The 17,004-nt window shown below is 39.8% G+C and overlaps 1 protein-coding gene across 13 annotated transcripts in view; it reads left to right on the forward strand.

Annotated features, from left to right (window-relative positions):
* The first annotated feature begins 388 nt into the window (after positions 1-388).
* LOC109875263 (dystrobrevin alpha) overlaps positions 389-17,004 on the forward strand; it is a 36,449-nt gene continuing 19,833 nt past the window's right edge. For 3 of the 13 annotated variants that reach the window (XM_020467546.2, XM_031810051.1, XM_031810056.1), the window contains exons 1-10: positions 2,420-2,604; positions 6,327-6,394; positions 6,721-6,801; positions 8,439-8,652; positions 10,523-10,608; positions 11,196-11,350; positions 11,570-11,675; positions 12,101-12,267; positions 12,641-12,765; positions 14,092-14,175. In XM_020467546.2, coding sequence (XP_020323135.1) covers positions 2,588-2,604; positions 6,327-6,394; positions 6,721-6,801; positions 8,439-8,652; positions 10,523-10,608; positions 11,196-11,350; positions 11,570-11,675; positions 12,101-12,267; positions 12,641-12,765; positions 14,092-14,175 — 1,103 coding nt within the window. In that variant the 5' untranslated portion in view covers positions 2,420-2,587. Of the gene's footprint in view, positions 745-2,381; positions 2,605-6,326; positions 6,395-6,720; positions 6,802-8,438; positions 8,653-10,522; positions 10,609-11,195; positions 11,351-11,569; positions 11,676-12,100; positions 12,268-12,640; positions 12,766-13,423; positions 13,433-14,091; positions 14,176-17,004 lie in introns of those variants that run through there. The other 10 variants (XM_031810047.1, XM_031810050.1, XM_031810052.1 and 7 more) reach the window with 8 other exon arrangements.

Below are 17,004 nucleotides of genomic sequence, written 5' to 3' on the forward strand. Positions count from 1 at the left end.
CAGTGAAGAGGCGACTCCGGGATGCTGGCCTTCTAGGCAGAGTTCCCCTGTCCAGTGTCTGTGTTATTTTTCCCATCTTAATCTTTTACTTTTATTGGTCAGTCTGAGATATGGATTTCATCTTTGCAACTCTGCCTAGAAGATTTTGTTATGGAATATATTATGGAATATATATATATATATATATATATTCCATAAAAAAATCTGCCGTTTCCGGCTACAATAGTCATTTACAACATTAACAATGTCTGTATTTCTGATCAATTTGATGTTATTTTAATGGACAAAAAATGCGCTTCCATTTAAAAAACAAGGACATTTCTGTGTCCCCAAACTTTTGAATAATGATAATAATAATAAAACAATCTGATGGGGATTGTTTCCAGACACGGCACGTATACTTCCTGTGCATTGTAGTCATGGTGGGTTGAATCATTATGTGTTTATATGTTTCTTTTGTCAACTTCAATATTTGTTAAGAGTACACTGGCGCAAGTTAAGAGATTCCGCATTACGTCATCGGCAGAGGCCACATACTCGAAGCAAATGTTGGGTAGTGCTAACGTTACGCGAACATTTCGAATACAGCACCACTGCAAAAAGCGTAAGTAATAACAGAATTAGCAGCGTTCTAGGTGTAATGGTGAATTGATCTAAATGAATCGTAATCATATATATGGATACGGCTGACTTCAATTCCTGGAGGTAAACAATGCAGTTTTATGACCATGCCTCGATGTCCTGGTAAGTATAGACAGCACAAATGCACTGCAACATCGGTAGTGAAACGACATTATCACTCGTTTAAAATCCAAGTTACTGTGTAGTGGGAACTAGTGAGATCGAGAAAAAAAATGTATCACGAGGCAAAATGCATGCCAATTAATAGGGTTAAACTATTGACTATTTGGATGTTGTAAAAATGACACCGTTATGTCGCTCATTTGTAGGGATGCTTCTGTCGTTACAGGGATACAGGTTATTTTGCAATCGATGTGCATATAAATCTGTCATCTGCTGCCTGTTGCCTTTCTTCACTCATCATGTGTGTTTGACAAAAACATTGAAATATCATACTGTTTCTCAATTCTTTCTGAAATACACTAGAGCTGAGCATGATCCATTCTAGATTAAATAATCTAGTCATTGACATGGCCATCATGGCTGGTTGTAAAACTGTAATGGCATCATTAACCAACAGTTTGGTAAAGAGCGTATACCTTTCCTACCCATCCAGTTGTTTCTGTTGCAGAGATGACCTGAAGCAGCTTCACTAATCACCAGTATAAAGTTGCCAGTATCAGTTTTTTTTCCTCCATCAAGGAGTTCACGTTGGAACACAGTGTCAGTTCAGGAACCACACAGTTCTATTCAGGAACAACAACCATAAACACGTCAAGAACACTCGTGAGTTTTTGTCTTGTGGAGCCATGACCCTTGGCCTCTTTGCAATGTCTCTGAGTTGTACCAGTTCAGTGCTGTCTGCCCAGGCCAGAGGCCCCACGAGCAGATAACTGACTGGGGCAACTCAGAGACATGCAGTGTCCAGTGTAATAGACTCCCAGACAGACAACATAAGACTGTTTAGACTTCTTATTAACTGACTATATAGGCTGCTATAAATACACCATTTCAATATGTGATGGGCATTTTTTGTTGGTGATTTCTGTACAGTTAACTTCATAACTGAACAAAGTAGACAGCTCTACACCCAGCTCTACACTGTGGTTGGAAATCAGGTGTCAACATCAATTATATTCTAATGATGTAAAAATAACACTGGGCAATCAGTGGATGAAAGTAAATACATGAACAGCTGCAATATGTAGCTTATGACTCAGTCTGCTATGGGCATACGCAGGGTCACAACTCAAGCAACTGCTCGTGTCCCAGAAATACTGTATGACAACCTGATCCAAGTAGTTTAAGAATATACATGAAAAACACCACAGTCTCCTGTGCTTTTCTTTCTTCGCCTGTGGTAAAAATAGAGCCATAATATAAACAAGGGACTTATAAGGGAATGGTTCAGCGGGCCTGGAACTCAGTTAATAACTGGGCAAGAGAGTATATATCCCCTGCAGCAACAAATGTGATCATTTTAATAACGCTGAGAGAAACTGACTTTATAGCCTCAGTTTGATTCTGGCAGAGGTGGAGAGTTTACAAGTCATCTGCAATGTTTAGTTTATGGTGTACGATGATTTGCTCGTTTCAGGGCAGTTATTTTCTAATACTGCAAGTGTATTTGACACTGGCACAGAGCAAGAGTAATGATTGCTGGGCAGGCGCCAAGCGAGAGGTTGGAAGGGACTGCAACTGGAGAGCCAGCAAATCTGTACAAGAATGTGGAGCCTGCTCATTTGAAGTTAAAGATAGAGGCAGCAGCACAAGCTGTGTCCTGACCGTTTCTAATTTCAGATATCTGACTGTAGCTAAGCTAACCACCATCCAACTGAGGCTGGCTGCTTTTGTTGTCATGCTTGCCTGGTAGAGAGGGCTTTATACTCTGTACAGTTGTTAAGAAAGACAAACCTTTGGAGTAGCACACAGACAGACAAGGAGAAGGAGAAGGAAACAGAGGAACATGGTACATTCTGAAGGGTACGTTCAACATTGACAAGTTTGTAATCTCCTGATTTGTGTTGCTTGTAGTTTTCAATCTTCACCAGGGGAATGGTAGTTTGTGTCAATCTTAGCTATTTATTTCACAGTTTAAAAATAGCCTTTGTAAGGTCAAATATTTAGCACAATAACTTGTCTCTGTTACTTTTGTGATATGAAAAGGGAGTTTGAGTATGTTAACATGTTATTATTAGTTAGTTATGTGTTTCTGTACTACTGTATATGAGACATCTACCGTAGATTGCTCTTGGATGATTCATGAATTATTAACTGAAAAGTGTTTTACATTGTTGTTACTTACTTCAACTCAAACTTTACATTACAGACAGATCATTTTTGTTTACAGTCATCTTTATTGTATAAATACCGTGTCTAATGAATTCAGTATTTTTTTAACCAATTTTACCCAGTGTTACCATAGAGGGCGTAACTCTGCAGAAAAGGATCTGTGTGCAGAAAAATAGTTGTCATCTTTGTTTATGTGTACAGTACCTTGAATTAGACTTTGTAATGAAACATTTGGAAGTTCCTGCATAAGATTAGCATATTTATCACTTTCAATTATATAAATTCTAAAGTCTTATTTGTTGAAAATTGGCCAGTCTTAGTAGAACGAGTGTAATGAGTCAAAGTTGTTTATAATTTCTGTTCTCATTGTATAATTGACAAGTTCTATCCTAGTTTTATTCTATTTGTAATTACAATGTTTTCAAATCCTGATTCAAACATGAATGGTGCCTGTTAGATCTTCAAGAGAAGATGTATGACGAGAGGGTGGTGAAAAACATTGCTCCACAAACTTGGACCACTCTAAGGGGATACGAAGACATTGCACCCTATTTTTTTTTAAATGGACAATGGAGTGACGAGATTCTTTGTTTCTATGGCAACTTAGCACATGACTATGTGTATTAGACAGCCTTGGACAGTGCAGCGAGGCATGGTGTGAGCGTTCGCTCGCTCTGCCACTCTGCCCCCTGTGAAACACTCTTCCTTGTCTCACTCAAGTTTTTCAATGCCCTGACTTTTGTTTGCATACTTACATGTTTTAGTGTGTCCTGAAGGTTCTTACTGGTTGACCTATCTGTCATCAGTGTTTCCCCTAGAATTTTAGAGTCCCTCTTGGCTGCACTGGTTTTTGCTGTTTTAAAGCTAATTTCCTGCAATTCTACACATTTTACCATGGGGCAGAGATAATATTTTACCATTTTAAAGCTAGTTCCTGTTATTCTACAACAACAAAAAAATAATGGTGCTGAGAGAACATTTTCAGTTAAAGCTAATTTCCTGCAATTCTACACATTTGGACTTTTGAAGAAACTGTCCAGTGAAAATCTCACTTTTAAAAGTTCATATTCTGTTAACTCATACCCAAATAATATTGTTGACTCAACCTATACTCGCATTTGTGGCCAAAGCATAAATTGGAGACAAACCCCATCTCAAACTTGCATCTTAAACAGACCGTTTAAAAAATGCTTGCTGTTTTCTCTTAAGCCTTGTTCACATGGCAGTTTGAATTGACTCAAATCCAATTTTTTTGGCATGTCCCACTTGAATCTGTTCTTTTTCCTGCATTCCCGAACAGCCAAAAGCACATGGAATTGTATATTTCAAGCCACATTTCAAACCACTTTCATAGGTTCTTTTAAAATCAGATACAAATTTGATTCCTGGCCATACGGCTTGTGTCTGAACGGTCAAATCTGATTTATTTGCCCTAAAGTGGGTTTTACACTGTTATTTGGTATATCTTGTTGCTTGCTAATTACTCTGTTAACAGTTTGACAAGAATATGTGGTAGCTAACTAGCTTGTTCATTGTTTAGAAACAAATTAGATAATGTGCTAGAAAGCTAAACCGTTACCTAGCTAGATAGTTGACTGCTGTAGCTAGACAAAAATAACTCATTTTGAAAGTTGGATCATCTTATCCTTTAAGGCTTTAAAAGTGTTCTTATACTTTGATTTTGAACATTCAAAGCAAATGGGAAACGTCCATGGCAGGCATTGTTGTTACCTGAGCTTGCTACAGAACTTCTGAGTGATAGGAAGCACGAGCACCAACACCAATCAGCCTACACCACTAGCGTAGCCATGTTAGAAAATAACTGCTATCTGAACACACACAAATCCCATTTGCCACTTGTAAATTTGCCATTTGGACAGTCGATATTCCAAAACGGATTTGAAAAACAAAACGGATTTGAGCATTAAGTCCTGCAGTGTGACCAAGGCTATAGAATATGATGTCATACGACTGAGAAAGATGAGCTGGCCAATCAGTGGTCTACTGTATTCATATTTTTAATGACTGGTATATGCCCACACCATTCTGTTGTTAGGGTACACCCATACCATTCTGTTGTTGGGGTACAACCATATCATTCTGTTGTTGGGGTACACCCATACCATTCTGTTGTTGGGGTACACCCATACCATTCTTTTGTTGGGGTACACTCATACCATTCTGTTGTTGGGGTACACCCATACCATTCTGTTGTTGGGGTACACCCATACCATTCTGTTGTTGGGGTACACCCATACCATTCTGTTGTTGGGGTACACCCATACCATTCTGTTGTTGGGGTACACCCATACCATTCTGTTGTTGGGGTACACCCACACCATTCTGTTGTTGGGGTACACCCATACTTGTTGGGGTATACCCATACCATTCTTTTGTTGGGGTACACCCATACCATTCTGTTGTTGGGGTACACCCACACCATTCTGTTGTTGGGGTACACCCATACCATTCTGTTGTTGGGGTACACCCATACCATTCTGTTGTTGGGGTACACCCATACCACTCCGACATAGAACATCTGCTTTTTAACATACTTAGCTACCAGTTTTTGGAAGGAAAACTATTTCACTCATATTGTAGGTAATTATAGGTCATATTTCATAGGAACCTGGAAACACTGGACAGTTTTGTTAGTTCTCAAAGATTACCTTATTTAAAATGCATAGCTCCATTATCTTTTCTACATACTGTAAAGTATATTTAGTTTTTGTCATTTAAGTTTACAATGAAAACATTTGACATCATATTTTTTGGAGTGGCTGCCACATTTGAAATAAATATAGAGGAAACACTGGTCATGCATGCCACCATTTATTCAAGTGAAGATGGGCAGTGTGAGGAGGTAAAAAATGCTCAGCATTGATGAAAAAAATGACCCTAAGTGCCAATAATTTTACAGATGATGTTTAGTGATGGCCTCTTGGAACTACTGATACAGTATCTTGTTCGGATTCAGGCAATGAAGTGAATTTAGAAAATAGTGTGTGGATAGTGACATCAAGTGGATGATGATACAGTATGTAGAGTGTAATGGTGGTGATAGCCAAGGGGATAGTGTTGCGCTTGTTGAATAGTGTGTTTAACTCTGTACTGAGGGCTTGCTAAATGCATCGAGTCAGTAGGACCGTAGGACATACAGTACATGATAGAAATTACAGCTGAGCAGTAGCACTACTATGTGAATAATACTACAACTACTAACAAGCTGTTGAGTTAGTAGTGTTACATTCATGTATTCTAATGGCAAAATGGAAGCACTATATTTTGCTGCACACATTCATCCATTACAAATGTATCACTATTAGAAAGTAAACTGCCATGGCCCAGTAGGTGTAATCCTGCTAAGTCATTACTAATGAATAGTCACTCAGTTTTCCTCTCCTTCTGATCAGAATGATTGAAGATCGTGGGAGGAGTGGCGACATCATGGCGGAGAGACGACAACTGTTCGCAGAGATGCGTAAGTGTCCAGGGCCATCTCTAAAGAGAGACACACATTCCAAGTATTATAACTATAGTATACATAATAATGTTATTAATGACATTTACCAAGTCATTTACTAGGTTACTTCTATAAAATATTAATATCATTAGCATCCAGTATAGGCCTACACAGAAGAACAGCGTTCATTTGGAAAACTAGACAGACATCTAGTGTTAATGTCCACATGAATAGCCTATGAGCAACACTTTTCTCCCAAGAGCTCCGCACAGTCTATCCTCAGCAGCATTCCTGTGTTACTGTCTTTCATATTGCCTTTCACAATTCATGTATTTTTCCTACAGGGGCACAAGAGTTGGATTCCATAAGATTGTCCACATATAGAACTGCTTGCAAACTCAGATTCGTTCAGAAGAAATGCAATCGTGAGTATGGTGTGATATCCTATGTTTGATAGTAATAGTCGTGAGTATGGTGTGATATCCTGTGTTTGATAGTAATAGTCGTGAGTATGGTGTGATATCCTGTGTTTGATAGTAATAGTCGTGAGTATGGTGTGATATCCTATGTTTGATAGTAATAGTTGTGAGTATGGTGTGATATCCTATGTTTGATAGTAATAGTCGTGAGTATGGTGTGATATCCTGTGTTTGATAGTAATAGTCGTGAGTATGGTGTGATATCCTGTGTTTGATAGTAATAGTCGTGAGTATGGTGTGATATCCTATGTTTGATAGTAATAGTTGTGAGTATGGTGTGATATACTGTGTTTGATAGTAATAGTCGTGAGTATGGTGTGATATCCTGTGTTTGATAGTAATAGTTGTGAGTATGGTGTGATATCCTGTGTTTGATAGTAATAGTTGTGAGTATGGTGTGATATCCTGTGTTTGATAGTAATAGTCGTGAGTATGGTGTGATATCCTGTGTTTGATAGTAATAGTTGTGAGTATGGTGTGATATCCTATGATTGATAGTAATAGTTGTGAGTATGGTGTGATATCCTATGATTAATAGTAATAGTCGTGAGTATGGTGTGATATCCTGTGTTTGATAGTAATAGTCGTGAGTATGGTGTGATATCCTGTGTTTGATAGTAATAGTCGTGAGTATGGTGTGATATCCTATGTTTGATAGTAATAGTTGTGAGTATGGTGTGATATACTGTGTTTGATAGTAATAGTCGTGAGTATGGTGTGATATCCTGTGTTTGATAGTAATAGTTGTGAGTATGGTGTGATATCCTGTGTTTGATAGTAATAGTTGTGAGTATGGTGTGATATCCTGTGTTTGATAGTAATAGTCGTGAGTATGGTGTGATATCCTGTGTTTGATAGTAATAGTTGTGAGTATGGTGTGATATCCTATGATTGATAGTAATAGTTGTGAGTATGGTGTGATATCCTATGATTAATAGTAATAGTCGTGAGTATGGTGTGATATCCTGTGTTTGATAGTAATAGTTGTGAGTATGGTGTGATATCCTATGTTTGATAGTAATAGCCGTGAGTATGGTGTGATATCCTGTGTTTGATAGTAATAGAGTGAGTATGGTGTGATATCCTGTGTTTGATAGTAATAGTTGTGAGTATGGTGTGATATCCTGTGTTTGATAGTAATAGTCCTGAGTATGGTGTGATATCCTGTGTTTGATAGTAATAGTTGTGAGTATGGTGTGATATCCTGCGTTTGATAGTAATAGTCGTGAGTATGGTGTGATATCCTGTGTTTGATAGTAATAGTCGTGAGTATGGTGTGATATCCTGTGTTTGATAGTAATAGTTGTGAGTATGGTGTGATATCCTGTGTTTGATAGTAATAGTTGTGAGTATGGTGTGATATCCTGTGTTTGATAGTAATAGTTGTGAGTATGGTGTGATTTGATAGTAATAGTCGTGAGTATGGTGTGATATCCTGTGTTTGATAGTAATAGTCGTGAGTATGGTGTGATATCCTGTGTTTGATAGTAATAGTTGTAAAGTTGTCTCTAAAAAAGGACCGCTAAAAGAGAACAGTGTACATGCATTTCTGTTGGATTCTATTCCATTCTGTTCTTTTACAGTCCATTTGGTGGACATCTGGAACGTGATCGAGGCGTTCAGAGAGAACGGCCTGAACACCATGGACCTCAACACAGAGTTCACTGTGGCTCGCCTGGAGGCAATACTATCAACCATCTTCTACCAGCTCAACAAGCGCATGCCCACCACACACCAGATCAATGTGGAACAGTCCATCAGTCTGCTACTCAACTTTCTCCTGGCTGCCTATGACCCGTGAGTATCCACCATCACCTCATGACGTTCACTGAGCATCATGATGGGACGTTTTTTTTTCTGTTTGTGTGTGTGTGTGTGTGTGTGTGTGTGTGTGTGTGTGTGTGTGTGTGTGTGTGTGTGTGTGTGTGTGTGTGTGTGTGTGTGTGTGTGTGTCATTTAATTGAAGGGAAGTGTTGATAGGTGATAAATCTGTCCACAGTACACAAGGTCTTTCATGGGAGTATGGAAGTCCAGACTGAATGTTGTTATAACGATGCAATGGTCTCACAATGTTCTTGTGCCATTGATTAATCTTTACTTCTGATGAAAGACAAGAGAAAGGAAACAGTAAAAATTACATAGTGAAGATAAATGCAATTGGGCACTTTTTGCTTGTTTTAAGCCGTTCCAGGCAGGTTGCACAGGTATAAGAGCAACTTAAAGGGATACTAAGGATTTTGGCAATTTATTTACTTTATTTACTTCCCCAGAGTCAGATGAACTCATGGATACCATTTTTAGGTTTCTGAATCCAGTATGAAGGAAGTTAAACATAGTTTTGTGAACAAATGCTAACTACGGTTAGTGCAATGACTGGAATTCTATGGTATTTACTAGCATGCTAGCAGTTACCATAGACATAGGGTCATTTCTCTAATGCTACACTACATGACCAAAGGTTTGTGGAAACAAGCTCGTTGAATATCTCATTCCAAAATTATGGGAATTAATATGGAGTTTGCTTTGATGCTATAACAGCCTCCACTCTTCTGGGAAGGCTTTCCACTAGATGTTGGAACATTGCTGTAGAGACTTGCTTCCATTTAGCCACAAGAGCATTAGTGAGGTCAGGCACTGATGTTGGGTGATTAGGCCTGGCTCGCAATCGGCATTCCAATTCATCCCAAAGGTATTCGATGGGGTTGAGGTCAGGGCTCTGTGCAGGCCAGTCAAGTTCTTCCACACCGATCTCGACAAACCATTTCTGTATGGACCTCGCTTTGTGCACGGGGGAATTGTCATGCTGAAACAGGAAAGGGCCTTTCCCAAACTGTTGCCACAAAGTTGGAAGCACAGAATCATCTAGAATATAATTTTATGGTGTAGCGTTAAGATTTCCCTTCACTGGAACTAAGGGGCCATTCCTCCTCCCACCAAACGTTACAGTTGGCACTATGCATTGGGGCAGGTAGCGTTCTCCTGGCATCCGCCTAACCCAGATTTGTCATCGGACTGTCAGATTGTGAAGCGTAATTCATCACTTCATAGAGCGCGTTTCCACTGCTCCAGAGTCCAATGGCGGCGAACTTTACACCACTCCAGCCCTTCGCTTGGCATTGCGCATGGTGATCTTAGGCTTGTGTGGGGTGCTCTGCCATGGAAACCCATTTCATGAAGCTCTCGACAAACAGTTCTTGTGCTGATGTTGCTTCCAGAGGAAGTTTGGAACCGAGGTCAGACGATTTATAAAAAATAAAAAAATAAAAAAATCCTAATACTGTGCCAGGTTGAAAGTCACTGCGCTCTTCAGTATGTTTGTCTATAGATATTGCATGGCTGTGTGCTCAATTTTATACACCTGTCAGCAACAGGTGTGGCTGATATAGTTGAATCCACTGATTTGAAGGGTTGTCCATGTACTTTTGTATATATATTGTAGTTAGCAGTTATGCTAACGCTAGTTAGCAGTTATGCTAACACTAGTTAGCAACTTCCTCCAAACTGCGCGCAGGGACATAAAAATGGTATTGACGAGTTCATCTGACTCTGGAGTATCATTTTAATGTTAAAGTGTTTAAATCATTGCAAGTGTTATTCTTAAACTGTATATTCTTGACCTGTTCAAATTATACAAGTACACAAATACTAAACACATTTCCTCTTTTAGGGAAGGCCTCGGAAAAATGTCTGTTTTTGTTGTGAAGATGGCCCTAGCAACCATCTGCGGAGGAAAGATTTTGGATAAATTAAGATGTAAGCTCACCTGTTCATCTTTGTTAAGAATAATACATTAGAGAGAGAATTAACCATTTGCAGAGAATGAATTGTCAATGTTAGCTTTTTGTTAACTTATTAATACTTATCCTGAACAATTTAAAATGTGTTTAGTCAGTGAAGTCTCTCTCTATTGAGGAATTTAGTAATACAACAAAATGTGTTTCCAGTGGGTTTTTCCCTTGAAGTCTGTATGCCTGCACTATTGTTCCTAGATGAAAAAGAGAACAGTGGCCCTTAACTCTCCACGGCTGGGAGAAGTCATTATTTATAATTTGAAGGATAGGGTTTATTACATAATCCACCAAATCTAGTGCATCAGACAGCTGCAGCAACTCATGGGGAAAGTAAATGGAAGGTTAGGGTATTTTAGCTTATGTTTTGTGGTAATTACTATGTATTGCTACACAGCTTTAATTTGTTTTTGTTCTTTGTAAATGCAATACACAGCATGATTGCACTGTCTAATGCTGCAATTAGCTAACAATGGTGACAGCTGACAATTAATTTGATAAATTATTTATATATATTTTGCAGTAATGCCTCCCCTCCCATTTTCTTCACAGATATTTTTTCACAGATATCAGACCCTGGTGGCATAATGGTGTACTCCCAATTCGACCAGTTTCTGAGGGAGGTTCTCAAATTGCCAATGACTGTTTTTGAGGGGCCTTCCTTTGGCTATACTGAGCAATCCACAAGAACCTGCTTTGCACAGCAGGTAAGAGTCCCCATCTACACTGAAAATTAACATACATTTTCAAGTAAATCAATGAATGAATGAATGAATAACACACTATAGGTATAGAGACTGGATGGATGTTGTAATTGTGTATAAAACATCCTTTATAAAACTATATTTTCCTTGTAGTACTAGCTACCCCATATGCATAACCTGTATGTGATGTGTAACTCTGTCCTCTCTACTGCATGTCGACAGAAAAAGGTCTCCCTCAACACATTCCTGGACACGATGATGTCAGATCCTCCTCCTCAGTGTCTGGTGTGGTTACCACTCATGCATCGCTTGGCTAATGTGGAGAATGGTGAGCCATCACCGCCACCACGGCATATTTAACACGTTCCTGGGTAGCACTGGGTATGAATTTTGTCTCACACCATCACATTGAGTCACCACATAGTAGACACACTTGCGCAAACACACACACACATACACACCCTTCCACCATCACATCACCCTGCCCAATCCCTCGTGATTGACAAGGTACAAAATTAGTCATTAGTCTCACACACACACTGATGTTCACAGAACACACTCCTTTATTTGAAGAACGCTGTCTGAGAGACCCAGTGCTGTTGTCTTATATAAAGATATCAGTTGCAAACCAATTTGTGTTTGTATTAACAACGTTTGGGGTGTATGTGTATATGTACGCCCGTGTGTGTATGTGGACTTGAATGCACATGTTGGTGTGTGTGCCCCCCCACCTTGCCCCCTCCGCCCCTGCAGTGTTTCACCCGGTCGAGTGCTCCTACTGCCACAGTGAGAGTATAATGGGCTTCCGCTACCGCTGCCAACAATGTCATAATTACCAGCTCTGTCAGGACTGCTTCTGGAGGGGGCATGCCAGCGGTTCCCATAGCAACCAGCACCAAATGAAGGAGTACACGTCATGGGTAAGGGGGGTGATGGGGTGGGGAAAGGAGGGGGACGCCAGCCAGCGATTTCTGCTCAGCTTCACCCAACACATTACAGTGCTATAGGGATGGATGATGAACGTGTGATTTGATTCCTTCACCTGTGGCAAGGAATATTACATGCAGTGTATTTCCCTTGATCTCTGATGTTCTACATGTGGCCAGATACATTTAAATGATATGGATAGGCAGTGGAGAAATGCATTTTATATATGGATTGTACTGTATGTGCTGTGACATTTTGGTCAGTGGCATCTAATCCTATATGATATTTTAAAAGTAATTACTCTGTTTTAAGTACCTCTTCTTGCCCTCTGAAATCATACCTAGCGTATGTTTGTGTTTCTCCCAGAAATCGCCTGCTAAGAAGTTATCTAATGCTCTCAGCAAATCACTGAGCTGTGCATCTAGCAGAGAACCTTTACACCCCATGTTTCCTGACATGCCAGAAAAACCTCTGAACCTAGCCCACATTGTGTAAGTATGGAGCTATTCTATTCATACAGTATCACTTGTATTCAAGACCACAGTCATCCTATTAAATTCCTGTCAATTTCAGATCCATCCCATAATCCCATACTACAGCCCTGTATACCCAAAGTAATTACCACAATTGGTAAAAACAGATGTTTCATCTTTGCTCCATTTTTCTTTGTGTGTGTTCTGGAAATGAACAATGTCAATATGAAGCCACGGTCCTTTAGTGCTACAGTATATATTTGATGCATTACTTTTCCAACCCTGAACAGCTAAGCCAAGTCATATGTAGGGTTGCTATATTCCGGGAACTTTCAATAAATGTCCTGGTTTTCCCGAAATACCTGTTGGAAGATACCCGGAATCAGGAGAGAATAAGCAGGAAATGTAAGCCTCCAACCAGGATTTCTGGAAAACCAGGGAATTTATTGAAAGTTCCCAAAATTTAGCAACCCTATTCAGATGTCTAAGCTGTAGTGTGGAAAAGAGTGGCAATGCATTCTAAGGGCTGAGAATCTGAGACAAATGTTGATTTTGGCACCTACGTAGATTATTTTCATGTGAAAGTGAATTCAGTTGTACCACTCACTGTGGCCGTTGTAGTGCATGCATGGGTAATTGTAACTTATCTCTTTGTTCTTTTCTTGCTGCAAAATAGAGACACTTGGTAAGTTTGCTTTGAATACTTGCTAGAATATGTAGAATATGCTGCTATTCCTTTTAATTAGATCAAGTACTATAGAAGGTAGTGTATTATATTACTAGTAGCTAGTGCCATATTCTTTTGTCTGTTGTTTAATCGGATCATGTTGATCCTCCAGGGTCAATCCGTATATACTATGCCCTGTAATTCCTCAAAGTGGCACCTTAATTTTAGCACAACAGACTTGTGTGCAGTTCACTACTGGTTTCTGCATCAATTATTCTGTCCCTCCTTTGCGCCACATGTGAATACCTTTTTAGGTCATGTAAACAATAAGATTATGAGGAGTTAATGACCTTTGGATGAGTGAGGAGGAAATCCACACGCACACATTCTTTATGTGATGTGTCACAATCAAAAACTGCAGCTATTGTGTTCCGACTCCCCAGCCCCATTCAATGCTCTTTCGGCCCTCTGAGATCTCGATGCGCACACACACACACACACACACGCACGCACGCAGGAACGCACACACACACACACACACACACACACACACACACACACACACACACACACACACACACACACACACACAAACACAAACATTTATGCGATAGTTGCTTCTCTTCCATTTGATGATGACTGTTTGAACATGATCATGTTTGTCTCCTGCACTACAGGCCTCCCAGACCAATGAATAGCACCAATGACTTCATGCTCTCCCACTCCATGCCCACATCAGGGAACCCTTACTCCACTAAGAAGTGAGTATCTGATATATCAGTCAGAAAGTCTTTGTGTTGTCTCACTATTTTGTCTGGTGTAAATAGCTGCCTTATAGTACCAAGAATAATGAAGTTGAGCAGAAAAAAATGTTGGCTAGGGCTGCTTCAGATCTGTTGAAAGGAAGGGGGTAAGTGACCCAAGCGGGCGTACTGCCTTGGAGAATGGTTTGGTGGTAACAGGGATCAAGGTAAGACCAAGTGCAGACTGTGTGAAGTAATAATGTTTATTGTAACAACAGGGGCAGGCAAACGACAGGTCAAGGCAGGCAATGGTCGATAATCCAGAGTAGGAGCAAAGGTACAGGACGGCAGGCAGGCTCAGAGACAGGCAGAGTGTTCAGGCGGGTGGGTACAGGGTCAGGACAGGCAAGGGTCAACAACCAGGAGGACGAGAAAAAAATAGGCTGGGAAAGACAGGAGCTGACAGGACAAACGCCGGTATGCTTGACAAACAAGATGAACTGGCACAGAGAGACAGAAAACACAGGTGTAAGTACCCAGAAATAAGTGGGAGAGATGGGTGACACCTGGAGGGGTTGGAGACAAGCACTAGGACAGGTGAAACAGATCAGGGCATGACAGGTGGCTCAAATGCGTACGTGAACTAATTCAAATGGATTGAGGCTGGGTCCGAAATGGCATGCTATTCCCTACAGTATATAGTGCACTACTTTTGACCACGGCCAGGACTGGTCTAAAGAAGTGCTCTATTGTAGGGAATATGGTGCTTCTTCAGATGCAGACATAGTCATTATAGAGCATACACTGCAGTGGAATCAGTCACTCTTCTGATTTCCTATGTGTTTACAAAGTGATACTCAAGGATATATCTGAAATATGCTAGATGGTGTATGCATAGTAAAGACCATTAACCGTTCATTATGGTAGAGTATCTATTACAATGCTTTTCATAGGCGTCCCACATTACCTGGGAGAGTAACTGCTGCAAGTCATTAATATTAGCTTTGAGTCTCTCTCTCAAGTTCCTTTTTTCTGTTTTCAGTGTACTGAACATGTACTTAACTTAATCACTCTCTGTCATTTTTTACAATGATTGACATACAACTACAGTCCCTTTTCCCTTTGGACTCAGGAATAATATAAGTACACGGTAGATACACGTGCACACACAAGCATTTTGCTATACCCGCAACAACATCTGCTAAATATGTGTATGTGACCAATAACATTTGATTTGACTGAGCGAGCCAGGTAGAACCAAGGAAAGTTACAGGAGAAGTTACACACATAGTTTTCTGGCGTCGGTGAGTCCTCCATCTCTACATATAGGAACTGCACCTGCCCTTGATGAGACAAAGGCTCCATTGGCTCCAACCTCAGCAGTTGCTCTTGCTTGTAGAAACCTGTGACCGTGCAATGGCATAGCCTTGCTTTTTTAATTTAGCAGACACTCTTATTTCCCGAGCTCTTATCACAGTCAAGACACCTATTTTATAGTAAAAAAAAACTTGATGTAATAGAACAGAATATTTTTCAAAAGGAAAAAAAGATGCCACTACGAAGTGATGCGCATCTCCCGTCTGGATAAGTTATTCTCAAAGAGTGATCATTTATTATCACAGGCAAACTACATTTTCTTCATATGATGTTTCTTTAGACCTCTCTAAAATAAATAATAGATTTATTGTGATGGTGTAGGCTATATTACATGGATTTTCTTTTACTTTTAAAAATGTAGATGTTCCAAAGGTCAGCATCAGTAGCTTGTAGGCTATGCGTGGAAGACAGAAGATGCTAAATGTGTTTATGTTAATTAACGGTCAATTACCTTGAGACTGACAGTTATTTGCTTGACAATCACCGGCTGACAAAATGTCATGACCGCCACAGCCCTAATCATGCTGATCCATAGTACCTTGCGTGGATGTGATGATTAGTAGAGGTTGAATGGGGGCATGTTCTCTTCTTCTGACATTTCAGGGCTGTTGACAACGTGGTTAACGTTGGGTTTTGGTCTTGGGAGTGTAGTAAGCAAACAGTACTTAGCAAAAATCACTCATTCAATCTTGAAATGCGTATTGAAATCATTAGCGTTATTAGACAGAGTGGTAGTTCGTGCATGACTAGGCTTTGCATCTTGGAGCTATAGGTTACTTGTGAATTTTTGTAAATGTCAAAACAATGACATATTAAAGTTTTGACATTCATTTACTTACAATACTTTCACTGTTGAAAACCCAAACACTGACTATTTAGATCAAATTCCCATAAGGAGATTATGATACAAGATATAAATGCCTATTTTTTTCTGTCTGTGTACTGTAGATTATTTGAAAAGGCAGTACAGGTTCAGTATCACATTCATATCTATAGTAATTGTTTCACAGGAGAATTCAACAGATGTATCCCAAAGGGATAGCATAACACAGCTTTGTTTTCATCTTTTGACTCATTCAATGACGGAGACAAGACATATTGCTCTCTCCAGACCTGTCCTTGCCCAGTACTCTCTTCCCCTCCCTGTTCTCATCATGTGTGTCATTTGTGTTCTGAAACCCTACACTGTTCCAGGTTAAACTACAGCCTTGATGTGCCTAATAGACTGGCTGATGAATATGTTCTCATTGGGCTGTATGTGAATCTCATGCAAAACAACCCCACGTCATGATTAGTGTGGATTCCTCTGTCTGTAAAGTAAACACAGTGGGGAACTACTAGCTACAGTATTCACACAGTATTTACACCACCCCTGGCACTGTTCTCCCTTTTTTTATTTAGCTACAAGCCTTAATACTGCATACACTACTCACATCAAACTGAATAAAGGAAGTACAGTGCCTTGCAAAA

Source organism: Oncorhynchus kisutch, linkage group LG30, assembly GCF_002021735.2.
Source record: "Oncorhynchus kisutch isolate 150728-3 linkage group LG30, Okis_V2, whole genome shotgun sequence".
Taxonomy (NCBI): Eukaryota; Metazoa; Chordata; class Actinopteri; order Salmoniformes; family Salmonidae; genus Oncorhynchus; species Oncorhynchus kisutch.